This window comes from Galeopterus variegatus, unplaced genomic scaffold (assembly GCF_000696425.1).
Source record: "Galeopterus variegatus unplaced genomic scaffold, G_variegatus-3.0.2 Scaffold249, whole genome shotgun sequence".
Lineage (NCBI taxonomy): Eukaryota > Metazoa > Chordata > Mammalia > Dermoptera > Cynocephalidae > Galeopterus > Galeopterus variegatus.
Window position 1 is genome coordinate 99,785 of NW_007726360.1, and position 18,264 is coordinate 118,048.

Sequence of the window (18,264 nt, forward strand, 5' to 3'; positions counted from 1 at the left end):
TGAAAAGAGGTAGGAAGGGCATTTCCAATAATAGAGCTGCACCCTCACCTAGTTTACCTTAGGGTAAACTAGGATAAGATAAACTGTTTCAAATACTGTTGTTTGGATAGATTGGGCCTTACTGGCTACTATAAACTCTTTACCACACTATAATCAGAGGCATAGTCTACTGGTCTAGGATATGAATCAATAAATATCAATAAAAATGCCTGAGCATAACACTATATGTGTATTTAATAGTAAATTTTATACATGTACTACTATAAATATATACATTAAAAATTAGAAAAAGATAGATTTCTTTATTTTTAATTTAAAATAAGTAGAAATAGAAGTTCCAATTTTTTTTTTGAATCAGTATTAATAACCTTGCTTAACTCTCTACATGTCTGTAATGTACTTTTTGGAGACCACTAGCTTATGGAAAATCTGCTGAGCATGGATAAAGTTTTTTCTAATGCTTCCTAGCTATATTTCTGAGAGTTTAGGGTTTATATTTCCAGTACCTGCATGGTTTCAGAAGCCCCAATCTAGAAAATTAATGTAATGGTTGGCTCAAAGCTGATTCTATCCCTAATATCCCAGTTAGGGAACTGCCTCCTAGGAGCAGAAGCAAAACCACTTAGGTAGGGCATACCTTGAACCTGGCCTGTAGTAGATTCCCATAGACAAAGCCCTGCTGAAGATGAGCTCAGGAACCAAAACTATAAAACATAGAAGAAAATAAACACTCTGAGTTACAGTTAACAGACACAAAAAACAGCAGGATTAGAACCTAAGAACTTCGAGTAGAAGAATAATTTAATGGAAACCAAAAAATAAAAATGTTTAAAATAATCAAAGGCATAGAAAAAGATCAAGAATCTAAGAAAAACAGAACAGGCAGATTTGGAAAAGAACCAAATATGAAATGAAAAATATTGTTATTAAAATGAACACAATGGGTTGGTTAGGAAGTAGTTTAGAGACAGCCAAAAAGAGGATTTAATACATGGTCACTGGATCTGAGGAATGCTACCACTGCTCCATTTGTAGTCAGCACACAAATCAGATCATGTCTGTATATCTAGATACCCCACCTGCCACCCACCCACATCAGATCACTGATGGCCCACCGATCCACAGAGGAGAAAAAACAAAATCCTTCACATGACCCAGAAGCTTTGCCCAACCTCTTCAGCTCAGGTTCTCCCATTTTATTGCTCAGCTTCATTATTTTCTCTGGCCTTCTTTCAGTTTTTCTAATGTCATGCTTCTGCCTTCCACAGGCCTTTGAATAAGTTGTGCTTTATGTTTGGAATATCCCACTCCCTTTACCCTAATTCAGTTATTCAGTTGCTAGCTCAAAGATCACTTCCCTGGGGAAACTTTCCTTCTCCCCACAGGTTAATAAGGGTGCTCCATTACTAATGATCAAGGAAACTAGCTACTTCTGTTCAAGGTACTAATCCAGTTTGTAATTTCACAGTCATTGTGATTATTTGAACACCACCTGTCTTTCCCACCAGATGGTAAGCCACGGGAGGGCAGGACCGTGTTTGGCTAACCATTGTCTCCCCAGCACCGTGCTTGTACTTCGTAGGTGCTAAATAAATATTTTTATATAAATAAATATTCTGGAAGCACACAAAGCATAAGTTTTGATATTAAAATAGCTTAAAAGATGGTTGATTTTCCAGTTTCTAATGTTCTGTTAGTTTTGTCCTTTTAGCCACATTATCAGAATTGATATTCCTTTCTTCAAATCTCCTTAAGCCACATTACGTTAATTCCTTGCACAGGTTCTTTACTGTTTTTAATAGGCCTTTTTCAGCATTCAGCTTTTAGTGCAGGTCCTTGGATTTCTTGTAAGACAGTTTGTAAAGCCCTGTGAAATCATAGCAGATGTCTCAATTCTATCAGTGCAGTTTTTCCCAAGGCACAGGGTAGACACATCTTGGGAATGGTGTCACACACAAAGAGAGGGATGCATGGTGCTGTGGGTGCTCTAGAAGAGCATTTGATTTTTATTTTTTAGGTGGTCAGGATCCTTTTAAGATCTATTTACTGGCTGTCCCCCCCACCCCCCTTTTTTTAAAAGTGTTTCTTTGCTAACCTTACTGTGGCTCATTTTATGAAATTGTGACCAAGTACTGGGAAGTGGCTAAGTAGACTGAGGACTGTGCAAAGCTTCCATGAGCTAGGAGGTTTGGGTCCTGGGGGACAGTGACACTGCGGTCTCTTACTGCAGTGAAAAGGTATTGATTTTTCTCCCTCCTGTTCTTAGCCGCACCTCTGAAGTAGGTATGGTATGAAGCATCTTTCCTGGTGAAAAGAGGAAAAACTGTCGTGGTGAACTTTGCCACCCAACAATTGGACATTTCAAACCAAACTAGGTGAAATGTGGAAAAGGGCTTAAAGGACTCTTGTAAACCTCCTGACTTAGTTCAGTACCCTGGCTTTTATGACAGAGAGGTTCCCTACAGTTTGTAATAACCTTGATAGGCAATGGGAAGAAATGTGTGTGTGTGTGTATATATGCGTTTAATGTTTTAAAAAGAGAATAAAAGGACCAAATCAGCGAAAACAACACAGCTTTGTGCAGTGATCTTAGAAGGTTAGCAAAGTGGTCTTGTCCAAGTTTTCAACAAGATGTTCCGCTCCTGTTATAATTGGCTGCTGGGTAGGTTTGAACCTAACTAGAATGCCAGCGTTCGATTTCACCGTGTCCTCAGTGGAGATGTGTCACCATTTATGCTCGCCTTAGTGACAATTTTCTAAAATGGAAACTCGTGGGAAATCATTACAGTGTTTATATGTCTCCCTTGTCGGGCAGCGTTATCCTGTGATATTTTACCAGTGTTTTCCACTGCATGATGGCATCTTGCGAAGGTTAAGGCAGAACAAGTCCCTGTATAATATTGTGACTACATTTTACTTACTGAAGAAGAAAAGATAACTGACAATTAAGTATTTGGGATGTCATGGAAAGAACATGTGCAACTAATCAATGGTATCCTTTGGGAACATGATTTTATAAAGCTGATAAGGTAGAAAAATCGGGATTTTGTGATTTGTGTTACATGATGATAATTGCACCTTTTCAATAAAGAAGACATTTCTCCTAGAGTAAACACTGAACTTGCAGGGGCTGCTGGTAGTAATGCTGTTGTTTTTCTGCCCCATTCAGGCAATTTTCTGTAAATATTCTTATAGAGTATGAGATTTTCTCCATTTATCTTTTAGAGTGGTATTTCTGAAGGAATATCTGGTCTCTTAAGGAAAGTCATTTATTCTTATGAAAGTGAATAATATTGTATAAAAATTTTTTTGCTTCTTACAAAGTACACTCAGTTGCCCAGTTTTAATATGTATCAGAGTTGGGTGTAGTAATATCAAAGTATGTCACATAGTATATCACATACTTGTTACGGTTCTTTGGTTTAACCCCATTTCCTATGTGCATCTTAATAATAGCCTGATTTTTAGTCTACTGTATCCCTAAGTGATAAATTGGATGGAAATTTCTTTAGTGTATTTTTCTGCTAATTCTGTAGCATCTTCAATCTGCATGTATTACAGAGCCCAGGATATTTAGATATTCTTCCATGCCTATTCTTCCCATACGTGTGCCCCTTTTGCTAGCTTTATTGCACAGGCGGCTTCAATTAGAGATAGATTCCTTCCCTGCTGGTTTTGACAGTACTTTCTTCTTGTTCCAGAAGCTTTGAAAATACCGGGTAGCCAGTGGCCACCCTCCTTAACAGAGTGGTTAGTTAGATTAAAGATCACTATCCCTTTGGCCCTCCACTGCCTCATTCCATGCCTGCTACCCACTATTGGATGAGCTTTTTCTGTGGAAACTATTTTGGAGTCTTTCAGTTGTTTTCATTGCTTGCCTCCAGCCCTTCCAAGGCTTGTTCTTATTTCTCTTTCTTTGGGGGCTTGATAATATGGCATTAAGTGGAGCAGGAGGATTGCTCAGCTCATTTGACACCTTGTAGAAGCAGCGCTTCCTGCTGACCTCCTGCTGGAGACCCACAGCACTTGGATGTAAACAGCTCCTCTCTCTGTCTTGCATCTGGGTAATTAATTCTGCCTCTTACAGTCTTTCACTCAGTTCTTATAACTGTAAAATGTAATGGGATTTATTTCTAGCTTTTTCTCCCACTTGTCAGGTTCATTTTGAATTCTGATGTTTTACTGCATAAATTGGTTGCTGTGGCATGCATGCCAACCTGCATCCAGGAAAGGGATGAGCAGCATCAGGACATCAGAGCCACTAGGTAATTAGTTAGACAGCACTGGGCCTGGGACCCACCACTGCCTGGAAGTTGAAAATGCCCCTCTCATAGCATGTATAGCATTCTAGTGCTTCACCAGCTGGGCTGTGACCCAACAGTAATGGAGGTGAAAATCATATTTTCCTTAATGTTTTGGTAACTTTGGAAACCCTCCCCCTCTACTGATTGTTGTGTTATATAGAGTTATATACAGAAGACACGGAAACCAGGAATATGAACTACTTTCTAGAATCGGTGTGGCAGTAGATTTTGGTGTGTCAGAGAGAATCTTCTACCATGATAGTCTTACTGCCAAACAAATATTTTCAACTGCAGCCCAGAGCTGAAAGTATTAATGCATTCCAATGGTGGGGCAGCACATACTCTAGTGGGGTTCTAATTGACAAAGAGGTGGAAAACTGAAATAGGAAGACCAGCACGTCCTTTGGGGAGCAGGCATGCAGCACAGACCCACAGTGCCTCCGGCTCTAGGCCAAGTGAAAAGTGTGCCCAGCAGTGTCACTGCCACGTCTGAGCTAAGAGCAGGTGTCCTTGGCTGGGCAGTCAGGGGTCTGTGAACCTTCTGCCACTGAAAGCACAGTTATATATGTATGTGTATTTTTCAGCAATCAAGATACTCAGCTTTTATCTGATTTTTGAAAGGATCCATGAGTCATAGTGGACTAAGAAGCTGTGTTCTCTAGTTGGACAGTAATCCAAACTTCCAAAACAGATAAAATAGGTTGTTGGGAATTGGTACAACAAAAACACACAAGAGAAGGAGAATTAAAATCTATTGAATGCTCATTGTGTACCAAAGACTCTTGGAGACATCTCATTTAATCCTCACAACAACGCTTTAAGGTAGACAGAGGAGGGATTCAAACCCAGTTCTTGTTCTGAAGCCCACATATTTCCTATACCACACTACCCCTCTATATCATGAACAGGACTAAACCATTGAAGATTAATCAAAAATAAAGATAAGTAATCTAAAACAATGGGGAGATATGCTTTGATACTCAAAACGTAATTTTTTAAAATTAAGAGCTTATGTGTTGAATAAAAGTTGGGTGATTTAAACCAGACTAGGGTCCTGAGTGTATGGGATGACCCAACGTGAAGCTTTCAGAAAGGGTGGTTCCTCCTGAGCAAAAGCTTTCAAGAAACTGAAGAAGATGTAAATGAACAGTTGTAAGGCTCCACTTCACTGTTCAGTCCCTCATGGATGAGATCATATGTTTATGAACAGAAAGATTTGGTTGAACTAATTTAATTCCTTTTTTGCATCTCTGTACTAATTAATGACAGTCATTTCACTTGTACGTAATATATTAAATTAGGTAAATTCTACTATGTTACACTTTATCTCTGTTTGGAATTAAGAATTCTTTTCTTATAAGCTTACTTCGCAGAGTTTAGGAAATATTCCTGCCCACACAACCAAATTCTTAACTAACCCCCCAATGCTGCCTTCTTTATAATTATAAATCCTAAAGTACATATTGGTCATTGTTTTATGGAAAATATTATTTGAGCATACTCAGTGAGCATTTAAGAAAAATAAATACTCACAAATTTCTGGAGTTTTTTGTATCCCTTTCTGCCAGTGTATCTTACCTAAAACAATGTGATCATCTATTTGGAGAACTCTGTTGGGGAGGCTGAGCAGGATTAATTCCCATCCCTGTGCTGCAGTGTAAACAGCTTTTTGCCTGTCTTTTGTCATTAATGATCATTCCGTAGATGTAGCCAGTGCATTGTAAGCCAATCTGTCAAGGCAAATAAACAATTCACCTTGTTAAAATTCCCTAAATCTTGCATTAATAAAACTAAAGTAACCCCCTGAACACTCAAGAGATGTCTTCCTCCATACTGCGGTGATGGATGACATGTCTAAAGATCCTGGAAATTAAGTAGTTCAGGTCATTAAAAGTGTCCCACACTTGTTATTGATTTAATTTATTTTAAAAAGGTGGGGGTGGAGATAAGAATGTTTCCCCCTCCCCCATTTTTTTTTTTTAATCTGAAAGCTACCACTTGTACAGATAATTAAAGCTATTGCCTGGTTGAATAGCTCTGTATTTGTTACAACAGTAAGCTTTTTTATTCAAATGGGTATTATATCATCCTCTTAAACATTTATCTAAAAATAACTTGATAATCATTGTAAAAATCTTTTGGAGTTTCATATGTGTGAGGAGTTCTAGGCACTGAAATAACTTCTGAGCACCCCAAAATTTTCTTGTGTAGGTAAAAATTTAGGTGAAGGTTAAATGATTGGAAGGAAATTAACTGAAATAGTAATGAAATTATGCCTCTGGGCAAAGGTTCCCCCCACCCCTTTTATTTCCTGAACTCTTCATTTTTCTGTTTTTATATCAGGAAAAGAGCAAGAATTATATGTATCTGCACACTCACGGATGGATGGATGGATGGGTGGATGGGTGGGTGGATGGATGGAAGGGTGGGTGAATGGAAGGGTTGATAGGAAGACATTTAGAGAGCAGTACAGTATTTCCGTTCTATATTACTCCATTCAAAGGCAAGTTGAAGTTGTTGTTACTGGAAGGGTGGGTGAATGGAAGGGTTGATAGGAAGACATTTAGAGAGCAGTACAGTATTTCCATTCTATATTACTCCATTCAAAGGCAAGTTGAAGTTGTTGTTATGTGTGTGTGTTTACTTGTTTACTGCTAGTCTTCTGCACCAGCCCACACTTCACTGGACCCGTAGTATTCACTGCTACATCCTAGTGCCCAACATAATAGATGCCCAGTAAATATTTATTTAAATGAATAAAGTGTAACATCTGAATACTTTTCTTTTCTTGAGCTTCAGTGGGTTTAGTGGGCTGTATAAGGAATAGTAACAGCCCCAGGCAGAGCTGTCCTTCCAGATGACCCTCACAGGGACGGAACAGCAGGTGAGCGAGCACTGGTGTCGTGTAGCGTAGGTCAGCCCGGTAGGGCTGGCAGCCTGTTAGTCGCTCACTCCATTTGTATATCCTCAGCTGGGTAACAGTATTCCAAAGACTCATGAGAAAGGGGGCAATTCGGAATGTAAATTATGGCTAAAAACAAGATGCTATATAGAATTATGTATATGCAAAAGACATATCATTTGACCTTGCTTTTGTCATTTGTTATGTATCTTTTTTTTGGGGGGGTGCGGCCATGGCTGGCTGTTATGGGGATCCAAACCCTTGACCTTGGTGTTTGTTATAGATCAGCTTACATAGCTGTTCCTGATAAGCTGAGTGAATGATATTTCACCATCAGTTCTCACTGTTCTTTAAACATGTGCTTATTAGAAAAAATTTACCCATAATAAGTTATGAAAAATGATTCTTAAGAACAGCTACCTTAATATCAGAGATTCTTATACAATCTTTGATGCTTTTCTCCCACAATTTTTGGAAAAAAGGGGAGTGCAGTCAGTTCACACACCCTGGCAGACTTTGAAAATATGTAGATATGAAAATGCACTCTGTAGTCCTCTATCAGATTTCTCCTGGAAATTGCATAATTTGGATTTCTGAGTACTGACATGGTTATGCCTTTATGCCAGCTATTTAACAGAGCTCCCTAAAAGGAAGAATTCTATAGATTTTTTTCAGTATATACACAGATTTATACTTAGTGGTAAAGTTGTTACTGATCCTTTAAGTGGAGCTGTCCAAATGACTATAAATGGCAGTTTAATGCCAAAACAGGTGATAGCTGAGGGGTCTTGCCTAAATCTTCAGTTAGAAAAACCATTTATAGTATTTCTTAAACAGTAGTGGTCTCCTGTGCAGATATACATGTGTATGTATTGAGACCACTTTATCACTCAGTAAGGAAAATTTGATTTATATATCTTAGCGGTATTATTGATGTTCCCAGGTTTTGAAATATTCACTGTGAATTAGAATCTGTGAAGGCAGGGACCATGTCTACCTAGTTCCCCACTGTCTTGTCCTTTAGTCGGCTACCAGAGTGTATAGTGGGTGCTCTATAAATGCTGGTTGAATGAACGAATAGATAAAATGCAGCATTTGCTGATGCTGCACAACATGTGTGTCAGCTTTAGTTCTTGGTGGGTGAAATGGGGACCAGTCCTCAGGCTGATGGTAAGTGATGTTGCTGGTAAGAACTTTGATGGATGGTTATGACTTTTTGAAATAGTTCTCTTGATTGATCGTCTAGCAAACTTCACTTCAGTTTCTAATTCTGTTTTCTTCTTTCACAGTCTGTCATTTTGGAAAATGAAGAACTTCCCAAACTGTTTCTTGATTTCCTCAATGTGCGACACTTGCCCTCTCTACCAAAGGCAGAAAGTTGTGGGTAAGAACTGTTGTTTACATAAAGGCTGTGTGTTTTAAGTTACTGTTCAATAACAGATTGGCCTAACAAATATCCCAGAGTGGTGCCGGAAGGGCCTGCCTGGACACCCCATTCTTTTGGCTTGGGATGGCACGCACTCGCCCCCTGCTTGTAGTAGAAAAAAATCCCTCCCGAGTCCTCATCCCCTTCTTGCAGCCAAATGGCCAAGGCTCAGTAATTTATGTTTAGATTTAAGGAACTATGTTGATACATGGAGTGATGTTGCATGATGGGAATTATGAATCTAGACAACCTATTTGGGGATTAATTTGTTTATTTGTGGGTACTTGAGCAAGGTCCATATCTCCTTGGTGAACATGTTCATATAGTTTGAAAGCTATCAATGACCTTAGAGATGATTTGATTCAACTCCCCTCATTTTATGGTTGAGCAAACAGAGACACAGGAATTAAGTCCCAAGATCTCTCACCTTGTAACTGGCAGAACCTGGGCCTTCCATCGTACAACTTTTTCTACCACTCTCCCGCTGCTCTTCCTCAGGAACTTCTCATGGCCAGGTGGCAGATTCTAAGAGGAACAAGAAATTTCATATCACCAGCAACTGGAAAAAGATCTCCTAAAGAATTAATTCTTAAACAAGATACTTGCCTAGCTACAGGCACATGACTTGGACTGAGCTAGCCTCAGAAGGCAGTCAGCAGTGTCCCTGGCATAGTAAATCCATTTACAGAGAAACAAGTCATCACAAACTTTCTGTGAATACAAGCAAGGGAAAGGGTTTTACCCATTTTTTTTCTTTTTCTTTTTGCTGCCTCCAGACCTGCGTGAAGAAGAAACCACACTAACTAAAGCCATGTTAAACCCCAGCCGTCCATTGGGTGAGAGGCCGCCAGCACCTGTCACCTCTCCTCACTGGCACTGTTTATTCAAGGCCACTTGCCACTCACCCCAGAGCAAGAATGATACACTACACTTCCTGAATAAGCTGTGTTGTCAGTGTGTTCTGTTCCAACTTGTGTGTGTTTCCTGGGAGGTTAGGCTTTGTGTATGTTTATGTATTTTTAAGAAGAAACATTGCAATGATAGTGAATAAAATCTTTTCTCCATTTTCCAAGCCCAAAAGCAGTAATTTGTCAGTGTGTTCTGTTCCAACTTGTGTGTGTTTCCTGGGAGGTTAGGCTTTGTGTATGTTCATGTATTTTTAAGAAGAAACATTGCAATGATAGTGAATAAAATCTTTTCTCCATTTTCCAAGCCCAAAAGCAGTAACAAAACCTTAGGATTTTTAAGTGATTTTCAGGAAAATTGAAATCCAAGAATATTTCTTAGGACGAGGCATTCGCCATGTTATGGCTCAGTGAAAACTCACACATCTTTTTTTAAAAGCATGTTTCCCAAGTCAGTGCTCTAAGAATACTGGCTATTTTTTCCTTGTCGGCACAAACATTGACCCAGCTTATAAAGTCTTTTTCTTTCCTTTTACAAAAATTTCAGATCTTTTGATGAGACAGAATCTGAAGAGTCAAGGTAAGAACTAATATTCGTCAATCAAGAGTTACACAGACCTAGAATAAGAGTATGATTTTGTTAAATGTTTAGTTACCCATGGTATAAGTGTTTCAAGTCATGTTTTTCTTGCAAACCTCTGTTAAGAAACCGGTTTTAAGATGATAAATATTTGATAGGGAGTTACAGGAGTAAGCAGTTACAATTAGTAGTGAAGGAATGCACCTAAGAGCCCTACCTTGTTTCATATGAGTAATAAGAATACAGTTTTATCAATAATCATACTACAGGATTTCCAAGAAAGCACTTTTCAGCGATGATTTATTGTATAGATCGTATATCTGCTTCAGATTCCACAAAGCAGTGTTTAGGAGATGAGCGCGGGCCCAGTTCGTTCCTTCTCCCTCTGCTGTTATTCACTCACACCGTTAGATACATAAACCTGGAGATGTCCCTGCACCGCAGTTTGATCCCCTCAAAGCTAGTTTGTAGTGTTTTCTGTTTACCGTCGTCCCCTGATGCTGACATGCCTGTTCTTGACCTTTCCAGCAAACTGTCCCACCAGCCAGTGCTGCTGTTCCTCAGGGATCCATACATCTTGCCTGCAGCCAGCGGTAATCAAACCTGTCATCTGCTAACAGCTCTGTACTGATCTGACCCTGCACCACATAAACCACGTTTTTAATACAGGTCTAACAGAGTGACATTGGTCCAGGGCTTAATAATCTGCCAATAAACCAGTGCTCTTGGTGTAAGAGACATTTAGAATTTTAATTGGGGCCGGCCTTTCAGGAGGAAATGTAATTTTTCTTTCTCTATATCAGGTTATTTTGAATTAGAGTAATAAGGGAGAATGGTATTTATTGTCTTTAATACTTTTGGTGGTGTTATTTTAACATTTGCTTGTTTTTATCCAGAAGTCAGCATTTGAATTCAAGACTCTTGTCCTTTTTTAAAATTCTTTTTCCCGAAGTGTGTATATATACATTGCAGGTATATCTTCATTTCCATTTAGATTATAGCATCTTTGATGGTGGAATATATATATTTTAAGGTTGTATGTTTTAAATACAATTAATTGATTTAAGTATAACTATAATAAATATTTTAGTCTAAGTCCTTTCTCTGTGCCAAGAAATTAAAATTCCTGGGCTGGCCCGGTGGCGCACTGCTGCAGTGCGCCGCTTGGGAGTGCGGTGGCGCTCCCGCCGAGGGTTCGGATCCCACATACAGACCGGTTCCCGCTCACTGGCTGAGCGAGGTGTGGACGCAACACCGAGGGTTGCGATCCCGTTGCCGGTCCCGGTCCGGTACGGGCGCGACACTGAGGGTTGCGATCCGTTGCCAGACACGAAAAAAAAAAAAAGACAAAAAGGAAAAAAAAAAAAAAGAAAGAAATTAAAATTCCTCAGAGTCCCTCTCAAAGTGTTCTTATGCAGCTCTTTATGAGTACATTCTCAGACATTATCTCATTTAATTTTCTTAACAACCTTATGAAATAGGCAGGGCAGGTATTATCATGGGCTGAATGACCTCGGGGAGGTCCCTGATTTGCCCAGTCTCAGATGGCTGCTGGATGGATCCCTTGCTGCCTGCATTCTCTTTCTGTGCTCTTTGCCTATAGTGAATTTTCAGCCTTTGTTTCTGAGAGTCACTAAATAGCAATAGATAAATGATCCGTTGAAACCATTCCTAGTTTCTGACAATAAAACCTTAGCAGCAGCAGAGAAAGGGGACTGTTTTCTGTAGCAAGGGTGTGTGTACTCAGATCACCCACTGCACTATCACTTGAAAGAAGGGCATCCAGGACACAGCCCTGCTCCACTAAGGCACCCTTCCTAGCACCCTGATCAGAGAGCTGCCTTTGCTATATAAAAACATGGTCTCATAATGTTTTTCTATAAAATCCTTTAAGTGAGAAATAATTGCTTCTTTTAAGCTTTTGCTTCCCATGTCTAACAAATATGCATGTTATGTTAAAATATTTAACAAATAGTATAATGCAGCCTGTCAAACCTAGATTAAACGAATGATGTTTTGCAATGTGTTCTTATTATCTTTAAAAATGGCTCCAAAAGGACTTTTTCCAGGTATTGCTATGCTCAGATATTTCATGCATCTGACTGAAATTCCTGCAGAAGTGTAGAGTGGAATGATCACTAATGACTATTACAGCCAGGATACTTGATGGAAAGGGGAAGATATTTAATGACCCTTCAATCCAATTCACCCAGCTTACTGAGCAGCACCTACTGTGTGCTATGCACCTAGCTTGACAATGAAGAACAGGAGGAACTTTCTGAGAAAGAGCGTCAGGGTCAAATGTCTGGAGCTAGAACGAGTAAAAAGGATGTATCACTGGGAGCATGGTAGTGTGGATGAAGACTTGCCAAATATGGGGATTCCTGATTGAGAGTAAATGGAAATCACAGGTTTGATGGGTAGCATGAAACCAGGTATGGGAGGGCAGGTCAGCAGATCTGTTTTCTTGGAATTTTGGCTAATCCTGTTTTATAAATCAGATTCCTGTTGTTTTAGAATGATATACTAATGATATATTTTTGCAAATCTTCAGTATTTAATTTAAAGAGAAACTTTTGTGTCAGGCCTCATAGCAAGGTGTCGAGGTTATTATTCTAGAGGATATTGAATATGGAAATATCTTTACACATATACTGACCCTCACAAAGTCAGAGGAGTGTCTGTCTTTAATGTCCTGACAATTAAACATTATCCTCTTATAAAATGCTAATAATCGAACATTATCTTCTTTGCTTTCAACATCAGAATTTGAGAGAATACCCTCTTAACAGACTGAAAAGCAAGTGCTTTTTGGTCTTTGGTTTGATTTTTCTGGGAATTCAAAACAACTCTTGCCAAGGTCTCCAATGACTTCAGTGCAGCTAAACTCTACAGACAGTTTTCAGTACTCATCTTTCTTGGCCTCTCATCAACTTCAGACACGCCAACCACTTTCTCCTCCTTCAAACACTGCCTCCATGTGGCTTTCCCACTTTTCTTCTGGTGTCTGGCAGCTCCCTCGAAGGCTGTTACAGACGCCTCCTCTTCTCACAACGCTTTCTTTTGAATAATCTCCTTGCTGTTGGCCTTGACTACCTGGTGCATGCAGCTGAGTCACGGCTCTGTGTTTCCATCTGGCCCTATCCCGCGAGCTCCAGGCACTTGCATGAGGCCCTCCATGGCCTGCCCTGGCTCGTGTGTCTGCCGGGACCCCTCACACACGCTGCTGCAGCCGCCCCGCAGTTCTGCGTGGGCCTCATGCAGGTGACCTCCCTCCCTCTCAGGGCACCTGCTCTTCCTCTCTCCGCACCTGGTGGGCTCTCTCCTCTTTCAGTCCCATGTTCAGTGTCCCAGCATCAGAGGCCTTTGCTGACTCTCTCTAAAGCAGCCTCTACCCCATACACTTTATTTTTAGCTTCACAAATAATGTTTATTAAATTAATGAAAACCAGCAAAATTATCAACCACCCTACCCGGAGTCACATTCCTTCTCAGTACCTGTCAATGGGAAACAAAGGCAAGGACAGTTGCTGAATAATTCATGCAATAATGGACATTGTATTAAATCATGAATATGATAGAGCCACAGTGCAAAGTTTAAAGTGAAGTGGAACAGATGAGAAAAAAGAAAAAACAACCTGTTTATCTTGTCGTTGATCAGTTGGTGGACCTTATAAAATACCTCCATCCCATTCACTTTTTATTAGAGCAGCCTGTTTGCTTCTTCCTTGTAATGCTCACACACTGTCTTGCCTTGGTTCTCCTTTTCTCTTTCTCCCTCTGTCATACTTACCCTCTAAAACTCCAGCATCCAGTATAAGCTCAGCTCTTGGAGGACGATGAACACAAGGCCTCAGTACTTGCCGCGTCCCCCATTGGGAGTGCCCTGCTCGCAGGTACCCTCCCAGCTGGTGGCTTCGCCCCTTCATTCCTGTCTTGGCTCCAGTGGCGCCTACACTCAGGGTCTTCCCTCACTTTCCCATCTCCTGCCCCTCTCTAGACCTGTGTCCTGCGTGATTGTTTTCCTTGCCCTTAAACCTCTGCTTGACGTATTAACAGTGCTGTAGAATTACCCACAGTACTTAATATTACTTTCCTTTTCATTCTTTATTGCTCACCTTATTTAGTTGCATATATTTAAGCTAACTATGCTTATGATGTAATTCCACTAAACTCCAAATAGACTTTTATATTTTGGACAGTAAAGAATGAAGGCATACATGCTACTTTCATGTAATATTTCCTATTTAGGCATTTTGTTGAAGATTAATCAGTAGTGCTATTTATGGCTATTGGTTTTAATATACTTCTATGTGGAAGAAATATATTTAGAATTAAAATTAACTTAGTTAAATCATTGATTTTGAGTGGGTTGTGGATATACAGGTGTAAGGCTCATTGCAAGCTTTTAAAGATATGTTTTATGAAAACTGTTACTTCATATCGGGCATACACTAACAAACCAGTGTTGTTAACCAAAAAGTAACTGGATCCTCATGTATTGGAGGTATTTTTAAAACATATTTTATTTGTTCATTTGCTTGTCTTCCTATGGCATGGCATGGCATGGACAGGGAATGTTATTTACTTCTGTTTCTGATAATTAGAACAGCACTTGGTACATAATAATAGCTGGTACTTACTGTCTGCCAGGTTCATGTCTAAGCTTTGTTTCACTCATCAATTTTTACAACAATCTAGAAGGTAGGTACTGTTGTAAAATCCATTTCATAATTGAGGAAAGGAAGGCACAGAGACATAAATAACTCACCTAATGTCACACAGCTATGAAGTGACTGATCCAGGACACAGAGGCCTCTCAATAAACGTTTGTTGAGGTGAACTTGTCATTATACCCAGCTACTTACTGGACTTCCCCTTTAGAAAATCTCAAGGGTGACTCAGACTCAACAAGTCTAAAACTGAATTGATCATCTTCTATTTTACTCCCATTCCAGGTCTTCTCTCACCACCTGTCTGGTTATGCAAGCTGAAAACCCAAGAGACGTCCTCCCTTTCCCTCACTAGCCACATCTACTCCAGCACCAGGTCCCATCCCTCATTTCTCTAGGATCCCTCCACTCCTCTCCATCCCACCATGATCATTCAGGCTCTTGAGCTACTGCACTGAACTGAGCTCCTGTGTCCACTTTGAGATTGCTTTAGTCCATTCTCCAAATGACAGCCAGAGTCACCTTTTCAAACACAATTTGTTCCTTTCTCACTCTGCTTAAAGTCCTTCAATAGCTTCTCATCACATTTCCGATAAAACCAGAATGCCTGTCTGTTCTTCCCCGGTGTGGCTTGGCAGCTCTGCCCTACTGCCTCCTCACCCACTGCTCTTACTGAACTGGCCTCCGTTTAGGTCTCTGGACACTCTGGGCTCCTACTGCCATAGACTTTCCACCTGATTAGCAACCTCTGCCTAGTCCTTGCCTCTGAGAGCCTTTCTTCCTCCCCTGATGAGGCCCAGTCCCCTTCTACGTGTTTCTACATAGTAGGTACTCTATAGAGGTTGGATTAATAAATGAACATATTTATCTTAAAGTTTTGGATCACTTAATTTTCTTACATAGTAACTACTATATTTATTTAAAGTGCTCAGCGTTAGCATAGTCCCTGGTATAATTATGTATAGATTGTAGTTTAGAAATTAAACTTTTTGAACCACGAGACAGATTGGTTCCCATTCAAATAATCCATTCATATTTTATCTACTCTGATAACTGGAATGTAGTACAACATACTGTGCCCTCTGGGTTTCCTTTGTATCTCCTATAAAAAGGTAGCTGATTTTTCATGTTTGTCAGGACGGCTCTTGTCAGAAAGTTGCCCATTTAAGTTAGGAACACAGGCCCTCATCTTACTGCTCTCTGGAAGGTAGTGTAATAGACCAAGTATACTCAAGACAACTTGGACTAAATGCTGCCGTAAACCACAATGGAAAAACTGCAGCAAAGTATTCCCTGTAGAAATCTTGGAATTCCTTCAAGTATATTGAGATTTTGTTAGAAATTGAATTGCCAGTGTAATCCATCTTCCTTGTGAGAAAACATTCAGATAAAGAGCTGGGGCCTAGCAGCATTAACCATTAGAACATCCCTTAAATCAATAAGCTACAAATCTGGCCGTGCATTCCTGCAGCACTGGGCCGTGCACTAAACCAGCTTTGGGCTGAAGCAGCATGACTGATAGCGTATCCTAAACAAGGGCAGACCGCGTGGTGGTACAGATTCCTGAGTTAGAGTGGGCCTTGCCTTGGTAAATTCTACGAAATGCAGTTATATTTTATTGATGCACATAAGAAAACCCATTTTCTCTTTGTTTTTCAGATTTTCCAAATGTTGTTATTGAAGGAGTTCTCCATGGGATATTTTACCCTCATCTACAGCCCAGGTAGAAATCCTACGTGGCTAAAGGAAGCTGAAGCACGTTTCAAAGTCGTAGGAAATCAATATCTACCAAATTAACCTAAACTCTATGACATAACAGCTGTAGCTAGTGGTAAAATTCACCATCCTAGCTTAATTCGGGGCAGGGATCTTTCTATTAGAATGGTGCTTTTAAAAATAGAAACTGAATCAGGGTCGTGGTCAGGTTAAGGCCAAGTGTTTTAAGAAATAGAATGCAGCTGCCAACTTCGAAACCCATGAAAGGATGGCTACAGTGGATTCCTAGAAGCACTGAGTGTAACAGAACAAAGTTACTCTCTGCTTCAGACGCACCATTTGCTAATTGAAAATCATATCCTGAATCAAACTGAGACTGATCGACTTTGATAGCTTTTTTCTTCAAATCTTATAATACACTACTCGTCTCCATGAGATTTTCTCAGCCAGTGATGGTACCTTTTGAAGTGCTGGCACCAGGAGAGTGTCACAGAAATCCACCATGCTAAATGTGAGGAAGGACCTAAACTGGAAATTAAATTATACTGACAATGGGATGGCATTTTAATTTACATTACAGTGGAGTCGCATCATATCCAAGGGTTAGCTTCTAACATCAGCAGATAAGATAGAATGGGATATTAGGATAATCCTTGAAAGCCCTTTATAAAGGCACAATATTGGAAATCTCTACATCAACCACAACCAGTTTTTCCTCCAGTGTGGGAAGAAATGAGTGTTTCTTCATTTGACAAGCAAATTAAGTTGCTGGTGTGTGTTTGGGGGCCATTTTGTATAAAAAGCACATATAGGTAAACACTAGAAACACACGTAGCCCTGTGAGACACTTGCCCTCTAAGAGGCAGATGTGAATTGACAATGACTAAAGGAGCTGCAGATGGACGACGCCCTTTGGGTTTGCGTAAAAGCGTGCATGCATTGAATAGGTGGTATTGCTGCAGGATTTCATGTCACTGTCCTTATGGGTTCCTTTTCACTGACCTCATTACTGAGTTAATGTAAGTTAGATGTGTGTATGATATAACTCCACTGTATATCATATAGACAGTCATATTTTGAGTAGTAAAGTATAAAAGCATATATGCTACCTGTACATATATGCTGTATGTGGACATTTCATTGAAAACTAATTAAAAGCTAGCCTATTTATGGTTATTAGTTTTAATAAGATTCTGTGTGGAAGAAAAATATTTAAAATCCCAACTAATAACTATATCATGGTTTTTGATTAGGATCTAAATATGCAGGGTTGAAGCCTGCTGCAAACTTTTAAAGATATGTTTTAGGATAGATTATGTTACTACATGTTAGAAACAAGCAAGAACTAAATAATCAAGTGTCATAACCAAAATTAACGGAATAAGCAAGTATTGGAGTTATTTTTTAAATGTTTTTGTGTTATTAGCTATTTTGAGTTAAATAAAAACAAAGAACAAGAAATATTTGAATTTGTCTTCTGCTCCTAGAATTTTATTGAGAATACAAATTGTGTCTGTCTCTTCACACACGCACACACAAATGCAAATCTTCTCACATATTCACATAGACATTTATTTCTAATCTGACTGTATAAGTATTAAATTACCTCATCTATTTTTAAGCCTGTACACACATTAAATATTTGATGATTTATTAAGATAAAAAGAATTTTTAAAAAGTCAAAGCATCTGCAGAGGTATGTTGATCAAGAAATCCTTTTTAAGAATTAAATTTTTTCTTAGTAATGACTTCCATTTT

At 39.4% G+C, this 18,264-nt stretch overlaps 1 protein-coding gene across 1 annotated transcript in view; it reads left to right on the plus strand.

Moving 5' to 3' along the window:
• SNX24 (sorting nexin 24) overlaps positions 1–17,969 on the plus strand; it is an 84,840-nt gene extending 66,871 nt beyond the window's left edge. Inside the window, exons 6-9 of the mRNA XM_008566516.1 lie at positions 8,496–8,590; positions 10,085–10,117; positions 10,646–10,710; positions 16,450–17,969. Coding sequence (XP_008564738.1) covers positions 8,496–8,590; positions 10,085–10,117; positions 10,646–10,710; positions 16,450–16,517 — 261 coding nt within the window. The 3' untranslated portion in view covers positions 16,518–17,969. The remainder of the gene's footprint in view (positions 1–8,495; positions 8,591–10,084; positions 10,118–10,645; positions 10,711–16,449) is intronic.
• Positions 17,970–18,264: the final 295 nt, after the last annotated feature.